This window comes from Laetiporus sulphureus (genome assembly GCF_001632365.1).
Source record: "Laetiporus sulphureus 93-53 unplaced genomic scaffold LAESUscaffold_40, whole genome shotgun sequence".
In the NCBI taxonomy this organism is placed as follows: Eukaryota; Fungi; Basidiomycota; class Agaricomycetes; order Polyporales; family Laetiporaceae; genus Laetiporus; species Laetiporus sulphureus.
In genome coordinates this window covers 174038-195615 of record NW_024468549.1, presented here as the reverse complement: position 1 = coordinate 195615, position 21578 = coordinate 174038, and the positions used below count along the sequence as shown (strand labels likewise).

General features: G+C 51.1%; 8 protein-coding genes and 1 non-coding gene across 9 annotated transcripts; 2 read left to right on the top strand and 7 right to left on the bottom strand.

Moving 5' to 3' along the window:
* Positions 1-1211: 1211 nt before the first annotated feature.
* Positions 1212-1829, bottom strand: LAESUDRAFT_738279 (uncharacterized protein; the record flags this gene model as incomplete). Its single annotated transcript, XM_040910874.1, has 2 exons — positions 1212-1708; positions 1733-1829. 2 exons carry the CDS (start codon positions 1827-1829, stop codon positions 1212-1214), a joined length of 594 nt encoding a protein of 197 aa, XP_040761148.1.
* Positions 1830-3215: 1386 nt separating this feature from the next.
* LAESUDRAFT_716226 (uncharacterized protein) lies at positions 3216-4796 on the bottom strand (the record flags this gene model as incomplete). Its single annotated transcript, XM_040907230.1, has 3 exons — positions 3216-3505; positions 3743-4510; positions 4739-4796. The coding sequence occupies 3 exons, from the start codon at positions 4794-4796 to the stop codon at positions 3216-3218; spliced, it is 1116 nt and encodes a 371-aa protein (XP_040761147.1).
* A 1982-nt stretch (positions 4797-6778) lies between these two features.
* LAESUDRAFT_729220 (uncharacterized protein) lies at positions 6779-12359 on the bottom strand. Its single transcript, XM_040909599.1, has 14 exons — positions 11736-12359; positions 11598-11681; positions 11482-11548; positions 11106-11432; positions 9928-11055; positions 8852-9872; positions 8737-8796; positions 8552-8682; positions 8332-8499; positions 8210-8278; positions 8067-8150; positions 7886-8012; positions 7546-7835; positions 6779-7478 (listed from the first exon to the last, which is right to left on the bottom strand). Exons 1-14 carry the CDS (start codon positions 12275-12277, stop codon positions 6927-6929), a joined length of 4650 nt encoding a protein of 1549 aa, XP_040761146.1. The 5' UTR covers positions 12278-12359; the 3' UTR covers positions 6779-6926.
* A 222-nt stretch (positions 12360-12581) lies between these two features.
* LAESUDRAFT_659918 (uncharacterized protein) lies at positions 12582-15504 on the bottom strand (the record flags this gene model as incomplete). The annotated part of the gene is made up of 12 exons (XM_040904836.1): positions 12582-12605; positions 12664-12772; positions 12835-13150; positions 13194-13405; positions 13472-13551; positions 13621-13664; positions 13765-13989; positions 14042-14360; positions 14413-14865; positions 14957-15040; positions 15108-15314; positions 15376-15504. 12 exons carry the CDS (start codon positions 15502-15504, stop codon positions 12582-12584), a joined length of 2202 nt encoding a protein of 733 aa, XP_040761145.1.
* Positions 15505-15792: 288 nt separating this feature from the next.
* On the top strand, positions 15793-16123 carry LAESUDRAFT_659799 (uncharacterized protein; the record flags this gene model as incomplete). Its single annotated transcript, XM_040904829.1, has 3 exons — positions 15793-15822; positions 15880-15990; positions 16049-16123. Coding segments are annotated over 3 exons (216 nt in total), but the record flags the coding sequence as incomplete, so codon positions are not given.
* Positions 15918-17002, bottom strand: LAESUDRAFT_744622 (COQ7 protein; the record flags this gene model as incomplete). Its single annotated transcript, XM_040911325.1, has 5 exons — positions 15918-15990; positions 16043-16427; positions 16480-16679; positions 16738-16947; positions 16973-17002. 4 exons carry the CDS (start codon positions 17000-17002, stop codon positions 16220-16222), a joined length of 648 nt encoding a protein of 215 aa, XP_040761143.1. The 3' UTR covers positions 15918-15990; positions 16043-16219.
* Positions 17003-17130: 128 nt separating this feature from the next.
* LAESUDRAFT_729215 (uncharacterized protein) lies at positions 17131-18560 on the top strand. Its single transcript, XM_040909598.1, has 10 exons — positions 17131-17200; positions 17258-17316; positions 17371-17434; positions 17498-17550; positions 17605-17691; positions 17743-17888; positions 17944-18044; positions 18102-18182; positions 18240-18279; positions 18342-18560. The coding sequence occupies exons 1-10, from the start codon at positions 17190-17192 to the stop codon at positions 18348-18350; spliced, it is 651 nt and encodes a 216-aa protein (XP_040761142.1). The 5' UTR covers positions 17131-17189; the 3' UTR covers positions 18351-18560.
* A 20-nt stretch (positions 18561-18580) lies between these two features.
* Positions 18581-18678, bottom strand: LAESUDRAFT_t69. The gene has a single exon. It is a non-coding gene; the product is annotated as a tRNA-Leu (tRNA).
* Positions 18679-18688: 10 nt separating this feature from the next.
* On the bottom strand, positions 18689-21380 carry LAESUDRAFT_704702 (WD40 repeat-like protein). Its single transcript, XM_040906559.1, has 3 exons — positions 20996-21380; positions 19034-20836; positions 18689-18979 (listed from the first exon to the last, which is right to left on the bottom strand). Exons 1-3 carry the CDS (start codon positions 21287-21289, stop codon positions 18839-18841), a joined length of 2238 nt encoding a protein of 745 aa, XP_040761141.1. The 5' UTR covers positions 21290-21380; the 3' UTR covers positions 18689-18838.
* Between the last annotated feature and the right edge of the window lie 198 nt (positions 21381-21578).

Here is a 21578-nt window from a genome sequence, read left to right as displayed (position 1 = left end):
TCAAACTCAGAGATCGTTTCTAGCCAACGGGCCTGCCGACCGGACAGGTCCTTCTGCTTCATAAGATGAATGAGACCCTTGTGGTCAGTCATCCAATGAAAATGACAACCCATCAGGATGTCACAGTGGTGCTGCATAGCCTCCACTCCTGCAAGCATTTCTATCTCATGCACAGGATAATTCATCTGTGCTGATGATAACTTTGCAGAGAAGAATGCAGCAACCTGGGCACTGTGATAGTCCAGCCCTTGAGACACAACCCCAGCAATACCACCATGGGAACCATCAGTGACCAGCCAAATGGGTTGTGCATCCGGTGCATAAGACAGAGGTACACGCTCATGCTCTCAGTGAGCATGCACCAACCTTTTAATCTCATCAAAGGCATGCTGCTGGGTGAAATCCCATTTAAAACTGGATTCTGACCCAGTTAAAGATGATAATATACCCATAGGAATGCGAATATTCGCAATGTCATCAGATAGAAACCCCACAGAACCCAAGAAACCATGAAGTAATTCCTTGTTAGTGGGGACCTTCCAGTTGAGCACAGAATCTGCCTTGTCTGGATCCATGTGAATGCCACCAGGGCCAACAATCCGCCCAAGAATTTCAATAACTTTGGCTAGAAAGTGCAGCTTGTCCAAAGCCAAATACAATGATTCATGCCATAGGACATCAATGATGATCTTGCAATGCTCAATATGCTCTTCAAGCGTGTCAGAATAGATGATGATATCATCTAGGTAAGCATCCATAAATTTCCCCATGTAGGGACCAAAGATGTGATTCATAAGGGCCTGATAAGTGGCCACAGCATTACAGTCTCCTTGCTGCATGACTAGACTAACCATATTTCCATCCAGTGTAGCCATAGCAGTATGATCGACATGCTCTGGGGCAACACAGATCTGATCATACGCATCCTTTTTATCGAGAGCAGAGACAAATGTCTTGCTCGCTACTCGGTGCAAAATTCCCTTCATCGGAGGCAAGGGAGAGGTGAGTTTCTCTGTATTAGAATTGTGCTCCCGCAAATCACATACAACTCAAAGTTTGACAGGTTTGCCACCTACCCCAGACCCAGGCTTTTTAAGAAAAAGCATAGGGCTAGTGTTTCGAGCTGTAGTCATTTTCCATCACCTGGACTTTAAGTATGCATCGCATTTCTCTGTCCATGCAGAGTGCATTGCTTCCGGGCAATGCACGGGTCACCAAGTATAGACCTTATTAGGGTCTTTTAAAGGTATGACATGATTTATTGCCTGCAGCGGTGGTAGGGGAGAGTCCTGCGCCGATTTACAAATGGGCTTTGCATATTCGCGAAGATGTTCATGCACACCTTTAAGACGGTCCTCATACATCTCTGTAGCCCTTGATTCAAGGACTTTCAAGCATTTACCTTCAATAGGAAGTGACTTGGCACTTCCGATCTCGATGGTAGTGGGATTAAACTCAAGTGCCACTTGATGTTGAAAGAAGAAAGGTGTACCCAGAACTACATCATAAGTAGACAGATTAGTGACGTCAAAGCATCGGACTTCATTGATAGCTTGGTAAACTATCATAGCTTGACATTCAGAGTGGATCTTGGACCGAGAGCCTTGCACAGCGAGGTGCACAGGCAAAGGTTTGGCCAATTCAAAGGACTTCAGTCCCAGCTGATGAACCAGCCATGCAGAGATGAAATCAGCCATAGACCCAGTGTCTAACAAGGCATGAGCTGGATGACCATCCACATCTATTACTATAGTGGGAGGTTCAGGGATCACATGCTGAAAATCATGCGGAATGGCCACATATGCATTGCACAGTGGGCAGTGGGTCATTCCTCAGAGAAATCCCCACTGTTCCAAGCTCAATCATTCTGAAATGAGCTTCTCTGATTGTTCAATCGAAGAGTGCCTCGAGAGCTTCCCTGAGATCTTCCCGATCTGGGTCACAGATCACGAAGCACCTTCGGACCACCCGTGCAAAAGTGTTACAGACATCATAGAAGGCATTCTGCAATGCTGCATTGGGCACCGCAGCGATAATATCAAGGTAATGGTCTTCTATGACCACCTCTTCACTAGCCTGAATGCAATGGAACTGCTGTATAGCAGTATCACCAGATTCTGTGCTATCTGGATATGAAAACTCGTCGTTCAGGGTGGCTTTCACTCTGAGTGCTAAAGCGTAGCTCATTTTCTCACCACCCTTAGGGCCATGAAAGTGTCCCAGCTCGAACTCAACATGCCTCCAAAACCATACAGGTAAGTTAAACTCTGGATCATGCAGTCGAGCACCAGGGATGTACTGTTTCCTCTTGAGATAACTATTATAAATCTCATAGTTGCCCCCTGATGCAGGTACCACGTTGAAGCCACAAGACTCCCAAGAAGGCAAACCTCGAGCAGACTGAGCACAGCAATAAGGTGCATTACTCTTCAGTGTACGCTGAGCCCTCCAGGTGTATAGATCATTAATTCAGCGATGTGGTCTACCTTCCTGCACTGTAGAGGGCAGCTCAACAAAGCCGTTAGTGACCTGAACCTTCAGGGTGAAAGCGGAAGCCTTAGTGGTTCCTCTACCTCAGAAAGAGGCGTAGGTTCTGTTTGGGTCAATCTGGAAGTCCCAGAGTTTCCATCTGCCCGAACAGGACTGGCATCCATACTGGAAGATGCATAATTGTCCGGTGAGTTAACTTGACCAGCTGGTGCAAGTGGTTCATCCTCCTCCTCAGAATCCTCATATTCAGAGCCAGAGACTGATTGAAGGCTTGGCATTGAATTGGCATCACTGTCATAGTCAACAACATGAGGCACAAAGTGAGGAAGGGTGAAAGCCCATTCCCCTTCAGGTGAAGTAACTTGATCTTCTTCAATATTTATCATGCCCACATGCACAGTATCATACCGAGCAGTGAATTCTGAGATGCCATGCATCTCCTCTATACTGCCAAGGTCCAGCTTGATATTATGAGCTGCAATTCTGGGAGCAGCGCTGGGTTTACTCGAGCGCACCATGCTTCTCTGCAGACAGTTCTGCATGAAGTGTCTGGCCTCACCGCAAATAAAGCAGAGAGAAGCGTCCTTGTGATGATCTTTCTCTTGAGGTGAAAGGCGGGGAGTGGAAGTAGTGCCTGAAGAGCGAGGGGACTTATAATTCTGGAATTTCTGTCTCCCAGAAGGTCCAGAGGAAGGTGAGAAATTATTGAATCTTCCCTTAGTATTTCACTTATTGAAAGGTTTGACCTTTCCGTTAGCATCTGGCTTAGGTCCTCCAGGTGGGCCTTGTGGGGGAGGGACTCCATCCCCCTTCAAACCCTGAGGTTTCTGAGGAGAGCCTACATGTTCTGCAATTTCGAGTGTTTCTGCATTTTTGCGAACATCCTCCCAACTAGAGTGCATTGGCATTAGCTTTTGTAGCCAGAGGCCCTTCTGAATATAAGCATTTAGCCCAGTCCAGAGCTTGTCTATGCACTCTTGATTCAACGAGACACCAGCCATAAGAAAGAGTGTCTCTAATTCATGAATATATTTGCGGACAGTTCATCTGCATTGATAACACTTGCGTAGCTTCTCTTGCTGACGCATATGAAAGTCGACAGGGAAGCAATAGTTAAAGAGCTCAATAAATATATCGTGGAGCTTCCAAGAACAAGAATTCTTGGAAACAGAGGTTACATAGAACTCATAAGCAGTTCCAGTCAAGAAATGCGATACTGTAGAGGCAACTCGCAATTTCTTGAGTTTATAACCATCAATATACTCAGTCATCTCTCTCATGAACTTGTGAAATTCCTGTACATCGAATTTTCCATCGTAAGTTGAAGGTTCTCTAGGTTTCAACACAGGAACCCTAGAGTTCTTCTTCTTAGCATGATGATGCCTTCTAGCACCCTGTCTACCATTCCCAGATGATGTACTATCACTGGATTCATCATCTGAACTCGAAGAGTCTGAAGAGGAATCACTAGAGGGTGGGGAGTCACCGGGTGGCTCATCCCCACCACCAGTCAGTTGCTTAAATGCAGCTTCTAGATAGCTGCCAGGCTCTATCTGAGAAGCCGGATGAAGCACAGAGGTTCGTGCATTACTAGTGAACACCACGTGGCCACAGGACACGCCGGAAGCATGAGGCTCAGCAGAAAATAAGGGGTGTGGCCCCAGAGCCACAGAAGTTGATCGATGTTTGGTAGCCTCATGGTCTGCTACTGCAGCTTCGGCTTCTGCCAGCTTCCGCTTAAGGGTTGCGATCTCAGCCTGGATGTCTGCAGCAGTCTGGGCCTCACCAAGCCTATGGACTGAGCCCCAGATTTTGATCGAGGGTGGCCCAGCCACAGGCTTCAAGAAGCCTCTCAGATCAGAATGCGGATGCTCTGCCGGGTTCAGGACAGTGGATCCCAGGTTAACTTTGACTTTCTGAGCAAGGAGTGGTCGAGTGGCCATCTCAGGACCCTGCATCCCGCAAGGGTTCCTGCCCATGTAGCCTTCAGCTAAGGCAAGTTTCCTGGCCTTTCGAGCATCTGATATTACAGTTAGTGCTCGCTGTTGCGCTTGAATATCTAATTTCTCATGAGGAATGCCAGAGTTGCTCCAGTTCCTGGGATCAACTTTTTTACCCTTTCACTGCTGATTGGAAGGACCTTCACCTCACAATCGAGGGTGAGAAGGTGAGCACTTTTTGGACAGTCTATTCTGGGTGTCCGAAGTCATTTCCAATGAAAAATTTTCTTTCAAGGTGACTGTTTCACCTGAGGAGGCAGTGGCCACTCCCTGAGTGCCACTAATCATGCTGTTTGGTTCTGGCATGGGAACCGTTCACGGCAGTGAGTCCACGCTTCAAGCCTGCCTGCGCCTCTCAGTAGGGGTACGCGTGCTGACCCTACTCAATGCTGATGCATTACTCATAGAACTTCTGATTCTATTTAGTACAGCGGGAGGCGTATACATATCTTTGACATCCTCGACATCGTCTACAGTGGTACGATATTGACTTTCCAATGGAGGTGAACCCACAAATGCAGTATTGCCCAAGGTCTCACCTTCATCTGTCAGAGGGGATGAAGGTGAAAGTCTCGACCTTACTTCCTCACCAGAGCAGCGAGGGTTCAAGCCAGATCTCGAGCCCATGCCTGGAACAGAGCTACGGCTCGATTCTGGGACAACATCAGTAATTGCAGAGTTAATGGGGTACTCACCGTTATCAGAAGGCTGAATGCCTTCAACGCTCATTGAGCACCTGACCAGCATGGTGTGGCCACATGCCATATTGAGTAATGGTCACGCGCAACAAACTGAGGTCATTTTTGATATCGCAGATGTGATTGTGTCATCACAGGGCCAGAAGAATAAGTTGATCAGACTCAAGAGTTTCCAGGTGTGAGCAACGAGAGTGAGAGTTATAGAGTCAAGCAAGTAAGTCTTGTACTGTCAAAAATATGTGACGTTCGCAGCTACTTTTGGTAGTTGGTGGCATCACACGAGCGAGAGCATCACGTGCAGGAAGAGACAGGTTATAGGACTCTGAATTTTCAGTAATATGAGTGCTGCCCTACACATGGGGTTTTCAGGCCTCTATTTATACGTAGAGCCTGTAGGTAAATTTTAAGGGATTCAAAGGAGCATAGGGGGGAAATGAGTGAAACAGTTAAGTAAAAGTGGAGAGTGACTAGAAAAGGAAATAGCTCAGCCACAGCTAAAATGGGGCTGTGGCTGGGAGAACAAGTGTCAGTGCTCTATGGAGTGCACCGTTACAGCTATGTTCACATTTGAGAATAGATATGTGAAGCAATAATTCAAAACATTAAGAAAAATAAAATTATATGTGTATAAATTCTGCTCATATGAAAGGGGAGGTCAGAATGCATGCATTTGGAAGCATAGAGTGAAGATCCAACACTATGTACCAACACATTGTGATAGAATTGAGAAAATAGGTTTAATCTCTTTATTGGATTTAGTTAAAAAGGTTGAAAAAGGATTTGAAATGTGTTTACCATGTTTAGCATCTCCTCACCACAGCACAGCAAAGAAATGACCCTTTCTTATCACAGGAAAGGCATTAGAACTGAATTGGAAATCTAAGCATTTCTTAAGTAGTCAAATGTGAAAGAAAGCTTTGAAAAAGGTATATTCCATGCCTTCTCTCCCTGTTGATAGGCTCTACAGCACCTTTATATACTCAGGTCTTGTCAAGCTGTACATAGCATTAAGCACTTGAATAAAGGCATGAGAAACATTTCACTTTCTCTCACCTTTCTCATGTAGGGAAAGAGTGCTTTCTTTGCAGTGCAAATGATTGGAAGAATATTGTAAAACAATAATTTGTAGTAAATATTTAGAATCTCTTTTCAATATTCTGCTGCCAAAGATGATGAAGATATTTCAAATCCTTTTCAATATTTCATGTGACAATTCTTGAAGAAGGTTAAAAATACTGTCTCAATTACATTACAGTCTACTGGTTCATAGTACTGGATGTTGCATCCAGTAAGATGTGTGAGCTGAAAGGATGAACACTGTGATAATGAGATAAGATATGGTCAAATCTGTGACAGAGTGTGCCAATCAAATACATGTTGTTTCATGTTAATAATGAGATTAGACTCATCAACCATACTTACATGCCGTCAATTGAAATCTCTCTGCAAAGATTTGGTCATGCAATAAGCTGCAAGCAAAGAAGGTAGCAACCATAGCTACAGTAGCTTTATGGGCATGTCAACCTAGATGAGGTTGGATTATGCTTTCACTGTTACTGACTTCAAGATTCATTCACACATCTCCAGAATGTCAGGAACACAAATTAGGTAGATAGCAATACAACATTTGCAGTCCAATAATTTAGTATGTCCACGGCCAACAAAGAAGAGCAAATCAATAGTGAAAAGTGCATGGATGGGTATAAATGAGTTGCATAGGTAACTGAATGAGAGCTGATCAGATAACCACATCCATGATATCGTTCTCCAGTTCCGGGTCTTGAACAAAGTCGCCTACGGTTGAGCCTTCATTGAGTGCGTCACGATCATCAGGAGAAGTTGAATATTCTCCCGTCGATAGTTCAGCCTGCGCGGCTGCATGGCTTGACCCCCTTCTTACTCGCCGATGGGGGCGTGTCCCACCAGTGAAAGCGAGCGGTGTCGCATCGAACCCATCAGATTTCAATCGGGCAAGCATGCCCTTAGCAATGTCGGCAGTATCGCTTGCAGTTCCAGACGCACTGCCAAGCAACACGTCTGTGCTCAGAGCAACTGAAGCTGTTGGACGGACTGCAACGCTCGGACGCATCCTGCGCGCCTTCCGACCCACGTTTTCACCATTGCGAAGCTTCTCCAGCAGGTCATCAAGGACAGAGTTCTCTTCGCTCTCTTGAGCAGCAACTTCCTCGGCTGCCTTCTGTCTGTTGGCTCTAGACTGCTCAGCAACCTGCCGCCGCTTTTCCGCGGCCATTCGCTCTTCCGCTAGATTCTGATTGTCTGTCTTGCATTTCTGTCATGGATTATGTATTAGACCCGCACCGGACACAACAAGAGGCAGAAAAGCGATGTTTGCTCACCCTATAAGATGTAACGAAAGTCTTAAAGATACCATAAAACTCGGTGGAGTTCATGTTTGTCTCGTCTTCACCATAATACTTGATCACTTCTGAATAGATGGAATCGGCATGATTGACATCGTCGACCAAATCTTCGAGCTGAGCCGTAGCTCTCCCCACAAATGACCACATCTGTTTGCCATAACGATCGTTCTGGTCTATATCGGAGAAGCGCTCTGTCAACTCTTTCCGAATGGCTCTTAGGCCTTCGCGCAATTCCCCGAGACTCTTGCGGACATCTTGCAGACTGACTGTGACAAAAATGGGTGAATGGAACCTCTCTTAATCGTAATGCACGAACCTCTGTAGGCTTCCGCGGGTGCATTCAACTCGTCCAGGAATGCTTCCATCTCAGGAAAATGCTTGTTCACAGTGCGTTCAAGAAAGTGCAGCAGTGTCGTGTTATGTACAGACTTAGTGTCCACGAGCTAGAAGCATAGGTGCATTAGAAGAAAGACGTATGATAGAATCGGACAACTTGCCTTATTGATACTGCTCACTCTGTACCCGAAGGCACCTCCTTTGACACCAGTACCATTCATATAGTTTCCGATTAGCAAGATGAGCTGGTGTCGTGCCAAGAAGGTCGTGAGCTTGCTTTGCAGACAAGTAGAAACACGCTTACACTCAGAAGCTCCTTGAAGTGCTTTGCATGAAGCAAGGCATTGCCAGCCTCTGAGAGCTTTCGAGCGCTCTTTGAATGTGTCAGCCTCGGTTTGATCGCAACAATTACAATTAACAACCTACGTCATCTAGTAACGACCATGTCTCGTCAAACATGCATCGGTACAACATGCCCTCAATCCGTGGCCCGAGTCTATCGATCTTGATAAGCTGAACCATCAGTCGATCGGATGGATGCAATCCGGCCAGCTCTTCGGCGTCGGCGTTGCGATATACGTTCAGCTTCCCGACCTAGGAGAACCGTCAATTCTTTTAGCTGTCAAACATAATACACTAGTTTGACCTGTTCCGGGTTAGGCAGCACAGGCTTGAGTTCGCTGAGGAACACCTGGGTGCAAACTTGCCCATCGAAATGTTTGATTTTCATGGCTATCTCTTCCGGCTGCAGTTTCTTGACTGTCTGAATGAGGATTTCTGGCAAGAGAAATTAGCCCGTTCTCATTAGGCGGAGGCTATATGGCGACTTACCGACACGTTTCTTGGTCTGAGGGTCGAGTACACTCTTAAGCTCAGCACGTCTCTGCTTCGCTACACATCATTCTTCGTCAACAAAATGTCCGGGAGTCAGTCTGCAGCTGCTTACCCATCAGGTTAATGACCAGCTGCTTCGCCTTGAAGTCCTCCTCCATCTCCATCCACACTCCATCAATCCGCAGCTTTTGCAACCACTCCTCCTCCTTCAACGTCTCCTCTTCACTAAACACGGTCTTCATCGCCTGCTGCTGGGGCAGCTTGTCCCATTGTAGCTGCTTCATTTTCGTGCTTGGTGTGATAGACAAGTCCTTACGTGTGGTGAGTAGATTATTGATCAACGCCGACGATCGTGCGGTGCCTGGGGCGGAGTTGCTTGCTGATACTCCTGCTGATCGACTCATACCTGGCGGTGGCGGCGGGATGGGAGCGCTTGCGGAGGCGGTGAGTATGGGCATGCGGACATTTGGCGGCGGCGGTGGCGGCGGGGGAGGTGGCGGCGGAGGTCCCGCAGCAGGTTGCATCGAGGAACCAGCTCTTGAGCGGGAAAAAATTGGAGGCGGAGGTGGAGGCGGAGGCGGCGGAGGCGGAGGTGGTGGAGGCGGAGGTGGTGGCGGAGCTGCAGATGTTTCGCTCGAAGCTGGTGCACACAGAAGTAGCGAGCCGTTTGCAGTAAGGGAGGATGAGGACTCAGACCCATACGTTGCTCCCCGTGCCAAATCTGAGCCACATGCTTCTTCTGGGAGCGTGGGCAATGGAGGGGATGAACGCGGGCTTGCCTCAGACGGAGGCCGGCCCTTCGCAGCCAACTGCTTGCGAAGCTGGTCTGCCAATGACCCAGGCGCGGGCATACGGAGGTTTTCCGTAGACGCAACCGAGGTGGCCTCCGTCAGTGCAGATGACCTACTTCTGATCGACGCTGTTGGCGCATACTCGCTCTCTAGATCTTGCTCGTCACCGAGATCAGCAGAATCGACGCTGCGCTCACTCGCGCGGTCGTCTAAAGACACCACGACATTGCTCAACTTCGAGGTCGAACCGTTGTGTTCGGTGAGGGGAGGTCGGTCGCCCTTGCGCCGAGGAGACCCTCGTACACTTCGTGGGCTCGACGATGGGCCCCCACGGTTCGAGTACTAATCGATTCTGGTCACTCATATACCTATACATAGATAGAACGAACAAGCTTACCATAGCACCCTCTGCAATCTGCTGCTGTATCTGCTCTTGCACAATGGCATCGTCGGCATCCATAAACTGCGAGGGGTGCCCATTTGCCGCGTCGGATGCTCTGGAAGCGTGCGAGTGCATCGACTGGCCTTTAGAGTGATGTGGATGTCTCTTGTGGACACCGCCAGATTTCCTCGGCGCGTTCTCGTCTTCTTCAGAAACCTCGTCTTCTTGTATATCCGTAGATTGCTTACGGCGCCGACGCTTGTCCCGACCTTCTAGTATGCTAATGGTCTTGTCCCTTTCGAGGTGTCTCTCCAGAGTCTCTATAAGGGTCTTGCGATCCATGGCACCAGCGTGGTCAAACGCCTTGTCCACGCGTCCCTTACTGACTTCTTTCAGCATGCGGAACAGCTCCATGATCTGCGCCTCCAGCTGCTCAATCTGCTCTTCATATCCCGCCTTCTGCGTCTCAAGCTGCGATTGCAACCTCGCGGTATTGTCGCGCGATATTTGCAGCTTCTCTTCCAGTCGGACAACCTTGGTTTTCAAAGCCCCTACGAGACCGTCCTCGCCTTGCGCGAGTTCTTCCTCCAGGGCTTCCTTTTCTAGGCGATATTTGAGAGCGGCAGCATGCGCCCTAGCGAGCTCGTCCTCGACGTCCTGGTATCTATCCGCCTCGTTCAGTTGCGCTATGATCCTCGATACAGACTGTCCGAGCCGTTGCTCTCCCCGCGCTAGCTTCTTGTCCATGACAATATCCGTGACGATCGAGTCGATGATCTGGTAGTAGTGCACCAGATCGGGCCCTTCCTCGCGGATAAGCAACAGATGTTGCATTACGGATAGCAAGTAGTCTTTTGCTTTCGAATGTTTCGTGCGTGCTTGCAGCGCCTCATACACGTCCTCGGGGTTTGCGAGGTCGCGTAAGATCTCCGCATCCATCCGCTCCTTCAGCTTCCGCTCGTCGTCCTCGAGCAGGCGCTGCAGTACGTCGAGCTGTTTGTCCACGCCCGAGACGCCGAACGCTTGACACTGCAATATCACCCGCTGCAATCCTGCGCTTTCCATCTGGGCACGATGGTGCAGTCGGAGATCTAGGTCATCATATCCATCCAATATACCAGTGACGAGAAACAGATTGGCCAGCTGCGTGACTATTAGGCATACGCCTGAAAACCCAAACGAAGAAGGCTTACCGCATAGTCATTCAGTGAGCTATCGATGCCACCGTGTCTCTTCACTTCTTCGCTCGCGCCGACCAACGTGCCCATCCTACCTCTACCAGCGAGCGCCGTCTCCAAAGACTTGAACCAGTATGAGTATGGGTTTGCAGGCTCGTCATTGGCAGTACTGAGGGATTCTAACGCTGTGACGACAAGCGGATGTGCTGCATGATTGTTTAAGTATGCAAGGCCGACCAACCCCTCAATTAAGATCTTCCGTGTGGGCAAGTGTGGCGTGTTAAGAGACGACGCGAGTTGTGTTACGACTTGATGATGTGAAAGAATGGCCTGGACTGCAAACTGACAGTACACTTTAGACGTATGCTTCTGGCCCGAACAGAGGGCGTACCGAGTGGTTAAAGATGTGCTTGAGACACTTTGCAACCTCATATTCAAGATCAATATCCTCCTTCCGTCTGCACCTCTACATGAGCGAACAAAACATAGAAATAGCTCCACGCTTGCCTTTGAGCACCCTTGCGACTGATGTGACTGAGAGTCTGCGCGAGCACCGATGTACCTTGGCAGGTCACGAATTGTTTAAACCAACTGAGGGGACGATCAGGTACATGACTTACATGTCGTCGACTATCAGCGACTTACATCAGTTCTTTGCTGCGCAGCGAGACGTTCAGGCCGGCGGCCTGCTTCGCGGTGATAGTCTTGTCGACAAATTTCCGGATGTACCACTCCGGGGTACCCTCTATGAAGGCAGGCGACTGGCCGGCCTCAACCTGTTTCTTGGCCTGCTCCTCGCGCTGCTTTTCTTCCTTCCACCGAATCTGCTCGTCATTGTATACGATGTGCCACTTCTGGTCGATAGTGAGGTTAGGCACGGCGAGGCCGCGCAGTTGGACGATGTTCTGGAACAAGGCCTCGATTTCCTCCTCGTTCTCTGGCCTGGGGAAGTAGAACTCATCTGAGGCGCCGAAACGATGGAGGTGCGAGGAGAGGCTGGAGAGGTGGGGATGGCTGCTGTCGGAGGGAGACATGGAGGGATGAGGATGGCGGGATTGCCGGCTAGAGTCTGACCGAGTCGTAGCAACGGAACTGTACGATTGCGGACGTGAAGAGCGTTCCTGAGCGTCCTGGGCGGAAAGCGACGACACTCTTGGACGCGATTTCTTCTTGAAGAATGTCTCCATGAGCGACGATTGGGCTGGTGAGCGCGTCGCGCAGACCAGAGAGCGCGACGAACAGCAAGAGGGCTAACCACAAGAGCACACCCACGGACAGGCCTGATGGCCAGTCAGATCAATGAACCTCTAACAACGGCTAGATAAGATAAGATCGTTGCTCTCAGCCGTCCTTCACCACTGCGACAGATCACTAGCACTTTCAAAGACAACATTTCATCACGAAATCCAGCCATGCCATGCGGGAGGTCACAAGCCATACATATGCAATTCGTACCCTAAGGGCCAGTCGACGCCAATCGCAACTAATGGTTTAGCTCCCATACCGCTCTCGAGCCTAGAAAGGATCAGCTTCAAAACTTTCGGAATGTAATGATCAACTGCAGATCACTCACAGCATCTTGTGCCATGTGCACGTAGCCAGAGTAGCCCTCTGCATACTTTCCGATCTCCTTCGCCTTGCTCGCGCCCAACCCAACGCCCTGCGCGTAGATTGCAGTCTGTCTGAAGGCCGGGTGGTTCGTCAATCAATATCACAAGCCTGTAGCAGCCTTGGGCACGCTTACATGGGATCCACCCTCCCCTCACCACCTGTTCCCAGCCCCGTGCCCTCCTTCCAGCCCATCATCTTCAGCAACTTGTTCCCCACATTACTCTCATCTTTTCCAAGGCTCACAGGGGGCGGCGGCGGCGTGGGAGGCTTTGGCGGACCTTCCGCATACTTCCTCTTTCCCGTCGTTTTAGCTGCCTCCGTCGGCAGAGGGACGTCGGGCTGGTTGTGCATGATCCGGCGCTCCGACGCTCGATCGCGATATTTGGGTTGCTCAGCTTTCGCGCGCAAAACGTTCGCTTTCTCGCGGGCGAGTTCGCGGAGATTCGCGTCTTTATAATTCTTCTGTTGTCATGTCCAAAAGCGTATCAGTACAGTAGGGCATCATCGAGCAGGAGCTGGGCATGCTTGCCTTGTGCAGGTCGGACTCTTTGTTATGACGCTTCATCTGATCGAGTGATTTGAACTGGCGCGCACACAGCAAGCACGTCATCGCATGTGTGTCTGAAAACTCGAATTCTGATTCTGCTGGTGTCGGGGTCGCGGATTTTGCCTTGATCGGGGCAGCCGGTGCAGTGGAGGATGTGCTCTGCACAGAAATGCAAACGGTCAGCATCAATTAACGAGGAGAGTGCCGAAGACTCACTGCAGACGCTTGGGTTACCAACTCCGGTGGGTTGCCGTCATGAAGCACCTCCTGTACCTGATTCCATTTATTGATGTTGTTAACCACCTTTATGCCAATGTCCAGACAATCAGTCAACTTGGAACAGTGGCTTCTCCAAGGATGACCACTGCCCACCTTCTTGCTCGCAATCAGCGGCGCAACCCTCTTCGCCGCAAACACTGGACAGCATCACAACGAATACGTCAACACTCGTCCTCTCTGCATCCAGTAGCCTCAACGTATAAAACCAACCCTTGAGGTCATCGGAAGAGGCTTTACGCTGCTCGCTCTCATCATCCGCATTAGCCTCCACATCATTACCACCAGCAGTGGGGACATCGTCTGCCATCGAAAACCCCACTGTAACTGGCGCGGCCTTCTTTACAGACCCCGCTGCCATTGATACGCTTGAGAGGCCTTGCTTGTTAGCCAGGCCACCCTTGAAGCTCAGCGTGACCGGCTTATCAGAGACAGGGAGAGCGGATGCCTCCGCTGGGCGCTCCGCTGCGGGAGTAGCAGCAGCTGTGCTTCGGATCAGCGAAGTGAGGAACGTGACTGGACGAAAGCTGACCTTTTGATTTCTTCTTTTTGTCCCTCTCGGCCGTCTGTGTCGGGATTGGCTGCACCATCTCTTCGATCTTGAACTCCAGAATAGCAGCAGTCGATGCCTCATCCCAATATCTCACCCACGTCCCCTCCACGCCTCCAAGGCTTGATGTGGACATGAGGCACGCGTCATCGCGAAGCAAATGGTCTGCGAGAGGTTGGAACGAGTACGGATGAGCGAACGAGGCTGCGACCGGTCGGTCCGAGATGCGGAACCCGGATGGGTGAATTTGAGGCGAAATAATCATGCCGAGGGCCGCAGATGCAGACTACCAACCAGCATCAACCCTGCCAAATGCCATGAAATGGAAGCCCACTGACCTGCACGTCTACAAATTCGACAAATGCAAACCCCCAGCTCGCCGTGGTGACCTTGTCCTTGATGAGGATGATCCTCCGCATCCCCCGTGCGCCCTCCTTTCCAGGGCCTGCGGCGTTCTTCATTGCTTGCGCGATTGCCTGCGGGCCCGAGAGCGGATCGAGCCCACGGAAGAGGAGCACTGGTGCCTGTGCGTTCCCGATGTCACGCGTGCCATCGTTCGCGAACGGCGGGCCCCGTGCGCGGCGTTCCGCGGGGTTTGCGCTCTGCGAGTAGTCGATCTTGACGCGGCGTCCACCCGGTGGCACGGGACTCCCCGCCTCGAGCGCCTTGTAGAACGCGGCGGATGCGGAGGCGCCGTGAGATGCGGGCGGCGGCACCTGGATGAACGGAAAGAGCGGGTCGACGAACGCACGCGCATGCTCGACGCTTGTGAACTGAGCGAATCCGAAGCCCTTTGAGGAACCTTCATGACGCGAATGGTATCGCAATCGTGCGGGCAAATAAGAGAAGAATGTCAATGCGCTGCAGAAAAGCACGAAGGACGAAGGGGCAAGTGCCTGTGGATCTGTCTCGGATTATGGTGACCGTTTGTACATTGCAGTTGTTGCTTGTGAGGTACGCTTGGAGCTGCACAGATGCACACGTAAGTCATGCTGCTCGACAGGGTATGTATACGCATGGACGAGCCACGAACGTCGGCCTCGGTGAAGTCAGGATCCAGTCCCAGGAAAATGACATGGAGGCTCGGTTCGCTGGGAACCAGCCGTTTCTTGATGTATCCGCTACCTTTCTGGAAGCGATCATCCGCGAAGTGCTCTTGAGCGACGTCGGTCTGGCGAGCTTGACCATAACTAGTATTGTGCGCGCCCTCCTCAGTAACTTGTTCGTAGCCTTGAGATCCCTCGTAGCTCTGCGTCTACAGCTGAGGCACATCATATTGCATGCGAAACTGGACAACTTACGCCATCATTGAATTTTCTACGCTTTCCTTCACCATGATATTCCTCATCCCTCCTAGCTATTCCATATTGCCACGAATGCCCGTCGTCTGACGGGTACTTCCCTCTGTCCCATTCTCGGTTGTGAGACATTAGAAACAGACTCTTTCAGCACGTTGTGAGCACAAAGGAGAGCAGCAAGTGGTTGGTAATAGGACGTGATGGTGGTTGAACGAAGAAGAGATGTTGTGGCGAGACTCAAATAATCGTCAACAACTTCTCAAGCTAACACCACCATCATGGCAGCTGGCCACGGTCGGTTTGATCTCGCTGCGTGGTTGTCCCTCGCTAACATGTCTCGTGAAATTCAGGTTACGTGAAAGCGAGTATATACTCTCTGCCGTCTCGTTGTGATTACTAAGGTGCTGCTTATTGCAGCATGATCCCGCCATTGAGCGATGGGGTGCTATGGTATGTAGGCGATCCTCACTCACTGCCCTGGTCGGACGCACTAACCCGTCTCCACAGCGCACTGATGTGTATAAACACTTTCGCTTCACGCCGAAGACCACCATACAATCAATCGTGGGAATGATTGTCATTCCTGGGGCATTGTTCTACCTTGCCTACGATCAAGATGTACGCCATTGACTTCCTCATATCTGTTGTCATTTTCACCTCTATGCCATAGTTGAAGTGGAGTTGGGCCGGCAAGCTGAAGAGCGAAACGCTGTATCGCGTCCCCCCACCAGCTCCAGAATCCGAGGAGTGAAGGTGTACATTTTCATTGCAATAAGTAGAATCGCTCTACAGCATGCTCGGTTACGATATGACTACATGACATGACTGTATATGATGCATCACAAGTCTAGAACCTCTTGCAAAGCTCAATAGCAACCTTGCACCCGGCCCCCACTACGGTACTCAGCAGCGCGTGTGCAGGTGCCCGCTGTGAGTAATTTTCGACAGCAATATTCAAATGTTCTAGCTCGTCATCCCGGAACTCTACGATGACCTTCCTCAACAGCGGCACGCTCGGATGAGAGGTGGGCAAGTCCTCCATTTCCTTCAGTTGACTGGATCCTACCTTCAACTACCACGAATCCAAAGTCAGAAAATAGCACTCACTCATCATAATGTTCACCTATGATCGTCTCCACCGCCTCCGTGCAGGCCATGGCTGCTTCCCTTCCCATCAGTGCTGTGACAGCGCCAAGCCCATATCCCGCAACCAGGGCGACGTTCCACAGCATGGTGGGTCGTACCTGATGCTGAACCTGAAGCTTGTTCATCACCGCAAGGTGTTTCTTCTCTTGGTCCCACATTTCCTCACGCATTTCAAACGCTGTCAGTCTACATTTAGCCCCTATGGATGTCTCAGCACACCTGTATCAGGGACCCCGTCACAGGATCGCGTCCTAGGACGGCTTTCTGCCCCATGTATATATAGTTTGCGGCCAACTCTCCTGCCTGGTCCACCCGCAGCGCGCTCTCCAGCGCACGTCTCTGTCCTTTCCGCAGCTGTTCGGGTGTCGTCCGGACTGAAGGGTCTTGCTCCTTGCTAATGTCGAGGTAGACCGCGGATGGGTTCCCAGTCTGCGTACCCAGAGAGCGCCTCAACGCTGCCAGTGTAGATCGGCGCGGACAACATTGGGATGAATTTCTGAGAGCTGCAATGAGCATGTCGGAGATTATCTGATACGCAAGCTCAGTAGAAAGGCACCGTTGCATAAGAAGGCTAGAGTCAACTACAACTCGTCCAGATCACGTGATAATGTGATCTCCCATCTCCGTGACGTTTGGGATCATGCTGCAACGCTTTCAACACAACGTCCACCATGGCATGCACGTATGTGTATGCGCCTTGCGATTACCAGATTAGCGCGTCGTGACACTCACAAGGCAGGTTCAACCCTTCCCTTGTCGTCGACATGGAGAAAGAGAAAGAGTGGGCTGCCAACCTGGGTATCGCAGTGGCATTCAATGATGTCGTCTCTCATCGCTGACACCATTGGCCAGGTATGATGGACTGGGATACCACCAACATTGTCTTTACGAAGCGCTCCTTACTGGAATTTCTCAAGTTAGCATGTCATCATTGCGTTATTCGCTTACCCGTATATTCTCGCTAAATGAATGATCGCAGATATGCGGGTGTCACTGTTGATCCCAACTTCACAAAGATACAAAAACTTCCAAGTACGTGGTGGAAGACTGTTGGGTTCTTGGGCTGACGAATCTCGCCTGTGGCAGAGTATGCGCGCTTTGGGAAGCTGTCCTCAGCTCCTGCCGAAGGGCCGAGCGAACCGCCTCCCCCCATTGCTGCTGAAGCATCTCCAGGTTGGTCTACTTTTCCACATTCCAACTACTCGTCCCTTACGCATATCGTAGCCGCTGTCGTCGTACATGCGCAGTCAACCCAGCCCGCGTTTCGGCCAACCCGACGGGTTCGCACCGCTCCCGGCGGTATCACACACGACATCTTCGGCGTCCATGACAATGGAGACCCACTCGCGAGCGCCCCTCCCCGTCATGAAGTAAGAATTTCCGTACATCATGAACCTGACCAGTTTCTTCACACAATTTGTGAAGCCAGTTTCGCCTCCCGCCATCGAGAAGACTCAGCCTGAGCAACTCCCGCAGGCAGAGAATACTTATACCGCTGTGGAAGATACGACTCCGGCGAGGGCTAGGTTCGCTGTCCACTGTCACTCCGAAAACAGCAATCTGAGTTTTTGAGAACCGCACAGGAGCAAGCGTTCCACCTCCGGCGTGGGCAGCTTCTGGGGAGACGATGCAGATGAAACTCCGCAGTTCAAGCCGACGCGTCGGTCTGTACATCCTCGCGGTATCCATGTGACATGCTACTTAAGTGCTTGCATACTCAGCGTAAGAGAGACGCCAGGCGGCAAAGACAATATCTCGTCTGTGAGTATTTCAATGTTCAATTGACGGGTTGAACTCAGCGGTCTCGCACGTCATCATTTCAGTTGTTCTGAACCCTGGATGGGCACATACAGATTTCGCCAATTAGCGATGGATTTTCTTGGTGTTTCTGCGAAATAGCTGTAATCAAGCAAACTGGCGGATGTCAGGCATGTCGACAGCACTGTACATACATATTAAATGTACAAGATGTATAGGAATGCGCTCACTTGGTACAATAGTCGAGTGTACTTCTGCGACATGGGAGAATTTTTAAAAAAAACCACACTTGACATGATATTCATGGTGACGGCGAGGTTCGAACTCGCGCGGGCTCGCGCCCATGGGGAGGCAAGAAAACTTCTTAAATCCCACGCCTTGGACCAACTCGGCCACGTCACCGACTTCATTTCTGCGAAATGATATTATAATATTTGTTTGATTCCTCCCGGCGTAGTATGCTATTTCAGTTCGACATTGCGTATGGAGTGATTGAGCCGGACGGCTGTGATACATAAATTGCAGAAGATGACCAAAGGGAAACAGCAAACGAACGCCACATTCACCCTGAGAAGCTCCAAAGCCTAACATCACCGTCATCACTACCCGATACGATTTTATCCTCGCCCAACGCGAGACATGTCACCGCACCCCTGTGGCCGACAAGTGTCGCCATACACCGGCCTTCTTCACGTACCCACACCTACAACATAAGGTTAGTGTACTATTTACGAATAATGAATCGCCATAAACTCGCCTTGATTGTCCGATCATGACTGCCACTCACAAGTCGCAGTTTATCGCTCGCAACGGCCCACACGCCCTCAATGTGCCCAAAGAGTGTTTTAACTGCCTTCCCCGTCTCGATATCCCACAGCTTGATCGTATTATCCAAGCTGCCTGAGATGAGCACCGGCTTCTGGCGCTTTGTGGGCGAACCTGCGCGCGAGACAGCCGGGCGCTGGTCGACAGCGGTCGCATCCGCATACGTGTTGGGAGAGTGTGCAGGAGAAGAGCGACGATGGGCCAAGGCTGTATTTGCTGCGTTAGGAGAGCCGCTGTAGGACTCTGTCGGCGCGGGGAGTGCGTGCGAATGATCTGGATGCCAATACGTGTTCATGTTCAACGTTGGAGCCGCAATTTCTTGAGGTTCCGGTGTGCTGTCGCCGCCTTCGCAACCTTCGTCGACTACTAGGAGCTTGAGACTTTGAACCTGCCCGACATGGCCGTGGAACACCCGCACGCAGGACCGCAACGAGAGATCCCACAACCGGATTGTGCCATCGTCTGAGGCAGAGAATAGCATCTTTCCATTGCCGACCTTAGACGATGAACTAGATGGCGGGGCCGATTCGACGGGGTTGCAGTCGAACACGGACGAGCTGGTAGTGCCGCTCCCGCTGGCATCCCACAGTTGAACCGAGTTGACCCAGTCCGAATGCCCACGCAGCGTGAAGCACTCGCCCGTGATGAGGTTCCACACCTTGATGGTGTTGTCCACACTACCGCTCGCAAGCAGGCACGAGTCAAAGTTCAAGCAAAGCACACCCTCCGTGTGGCCCTCCAGAATCCGCAGGCACTGGCCTGTCCGCCAATTCCACACGCGCATCGTATGGTCCAAGCTACCAGTGATGAGCTTGAACTCGTCGAACTGTAGCGCACGGACGGCACTCGTGTGCCCCGTAAGACAGTGTACCTCCGTGCCAGTCTCGAGATTCCACACACGCACCGTGCGGTCGTACGAGCCGGTGATAAGTACAGGGAAGGCGGGATGCGAGAGCGTCTCGTTGAACTGCAAGCACATCACGCCGTCTGTATGACCCTTCAGGGTACGCACAGTACATCGACCGCGCCGCCAATTGCGCTCGATACGCAGGCGCTCGCAATAGACATCCTTCCATGGTCTTGTAATCATATGAGTCGGCGGCGAGTGCGCTTGAGGCGGCGGAGGAGTCAGTCGAGATATAGATTTGACAGCTTCGTCTGGCTGATGTGATGGTGACGCTGAAGGGGACGGTGAATACGGTGGTGGCAAGGTCTCAACGTCACGGCGCGCACGTTTAGTTGAAGAATCGATTGAGGTCGCATCGGGCTGGTATGGGCGCTTCGGCTGAGCTACGGTGGTATCGTGTAAAGGAGGCGGGGAACATGGTGACGGCGCCGTTGAGGACGTACGAACAAGACGACGTTTTTCCAAGATAGGCAGCCCCCAACCGCACTTGAGACACTTCTGCCCAATGTGTTGCTCGCAAATCCCTCTCCAGAGGATATCGTCGTCTGCGAGGGTTTTCCACGGCCTATTGACCTGAGCCGCGCGACAAAGCGATGTTGCGTCGAGATATCCGAGGATCTTGAGAGCGACTTCCCGTGGGAGGACCGCGAAAGGGTCAAGGCGAATGAGCTGCGCAAGCTGCTCGGACAGGAGTGACAGTTGCGAGAAGCAGCACATCGTGAGCAGGCCCTGAAGGATCAGGGAACGCCGAGGATGTGACGAGGAGGAGAAATTGGACCAGACTGCGTTGACGGCTTCTCTTTCCTCAACCGGTAGAGCGTCGAGTGCCTGAAAAGTCGGTTAGCGAACGTTATCACAACTTCGCGGTGTCTACGAAGCCGATAAAGAATGGCCCTGACGATCATCTGGACTCGTGCCATAACTCTCGAACCGAGCATATCGCGCAAACACGAGCCGTTTCTCACCTCCCCTGGGAGGATGACTCACCTGCTGTAGCTTAAGATTGGTCCCCTCGTCCGCCATTCGCTGGTGCCTCACGCAAAGCTTTCGCGCAGGAGACTGTTCCGGCGATGGAGGCTGGGAAGAAGCAGCCTGCGTTACATCCGGCTTGGTTACAAGCTGGAGCGACGAGTTGTCGATGACAGATGCGTTGAAGGGCATGAGCGAAGGAGCGGATTGTGGCGGGGGAGACGAGGTGCGAGATGTCGACTCTGACACAATGCGAGCTGGTGGGATGGTGTCGCACATGTACTGCGTGGTCGTCGACGACGACGAGGACATGACAGAGTGCGGCGACAGCGAAGAGGTGGTGGTGGTGGATGGTAAGGAGGAGGAAGACCAGTAATGAGTTCGAGTTTGACACACGCGCGCGAGCACAACATTTAAGCGCCGGAGGATCGGCGTCGCGTAAAGAGTGCGCGCCATCACGCAATTCTCCTAAAGTCATATTTACCGCATTGCCTGCGAAAATTCGGACATACGACATGATGCATGGCCGACGAGCAAGTCTCGTTCATCAAAAATTCATCACAATATACGCTAACTTATGCGACAAAGAAGATGCCGGCCC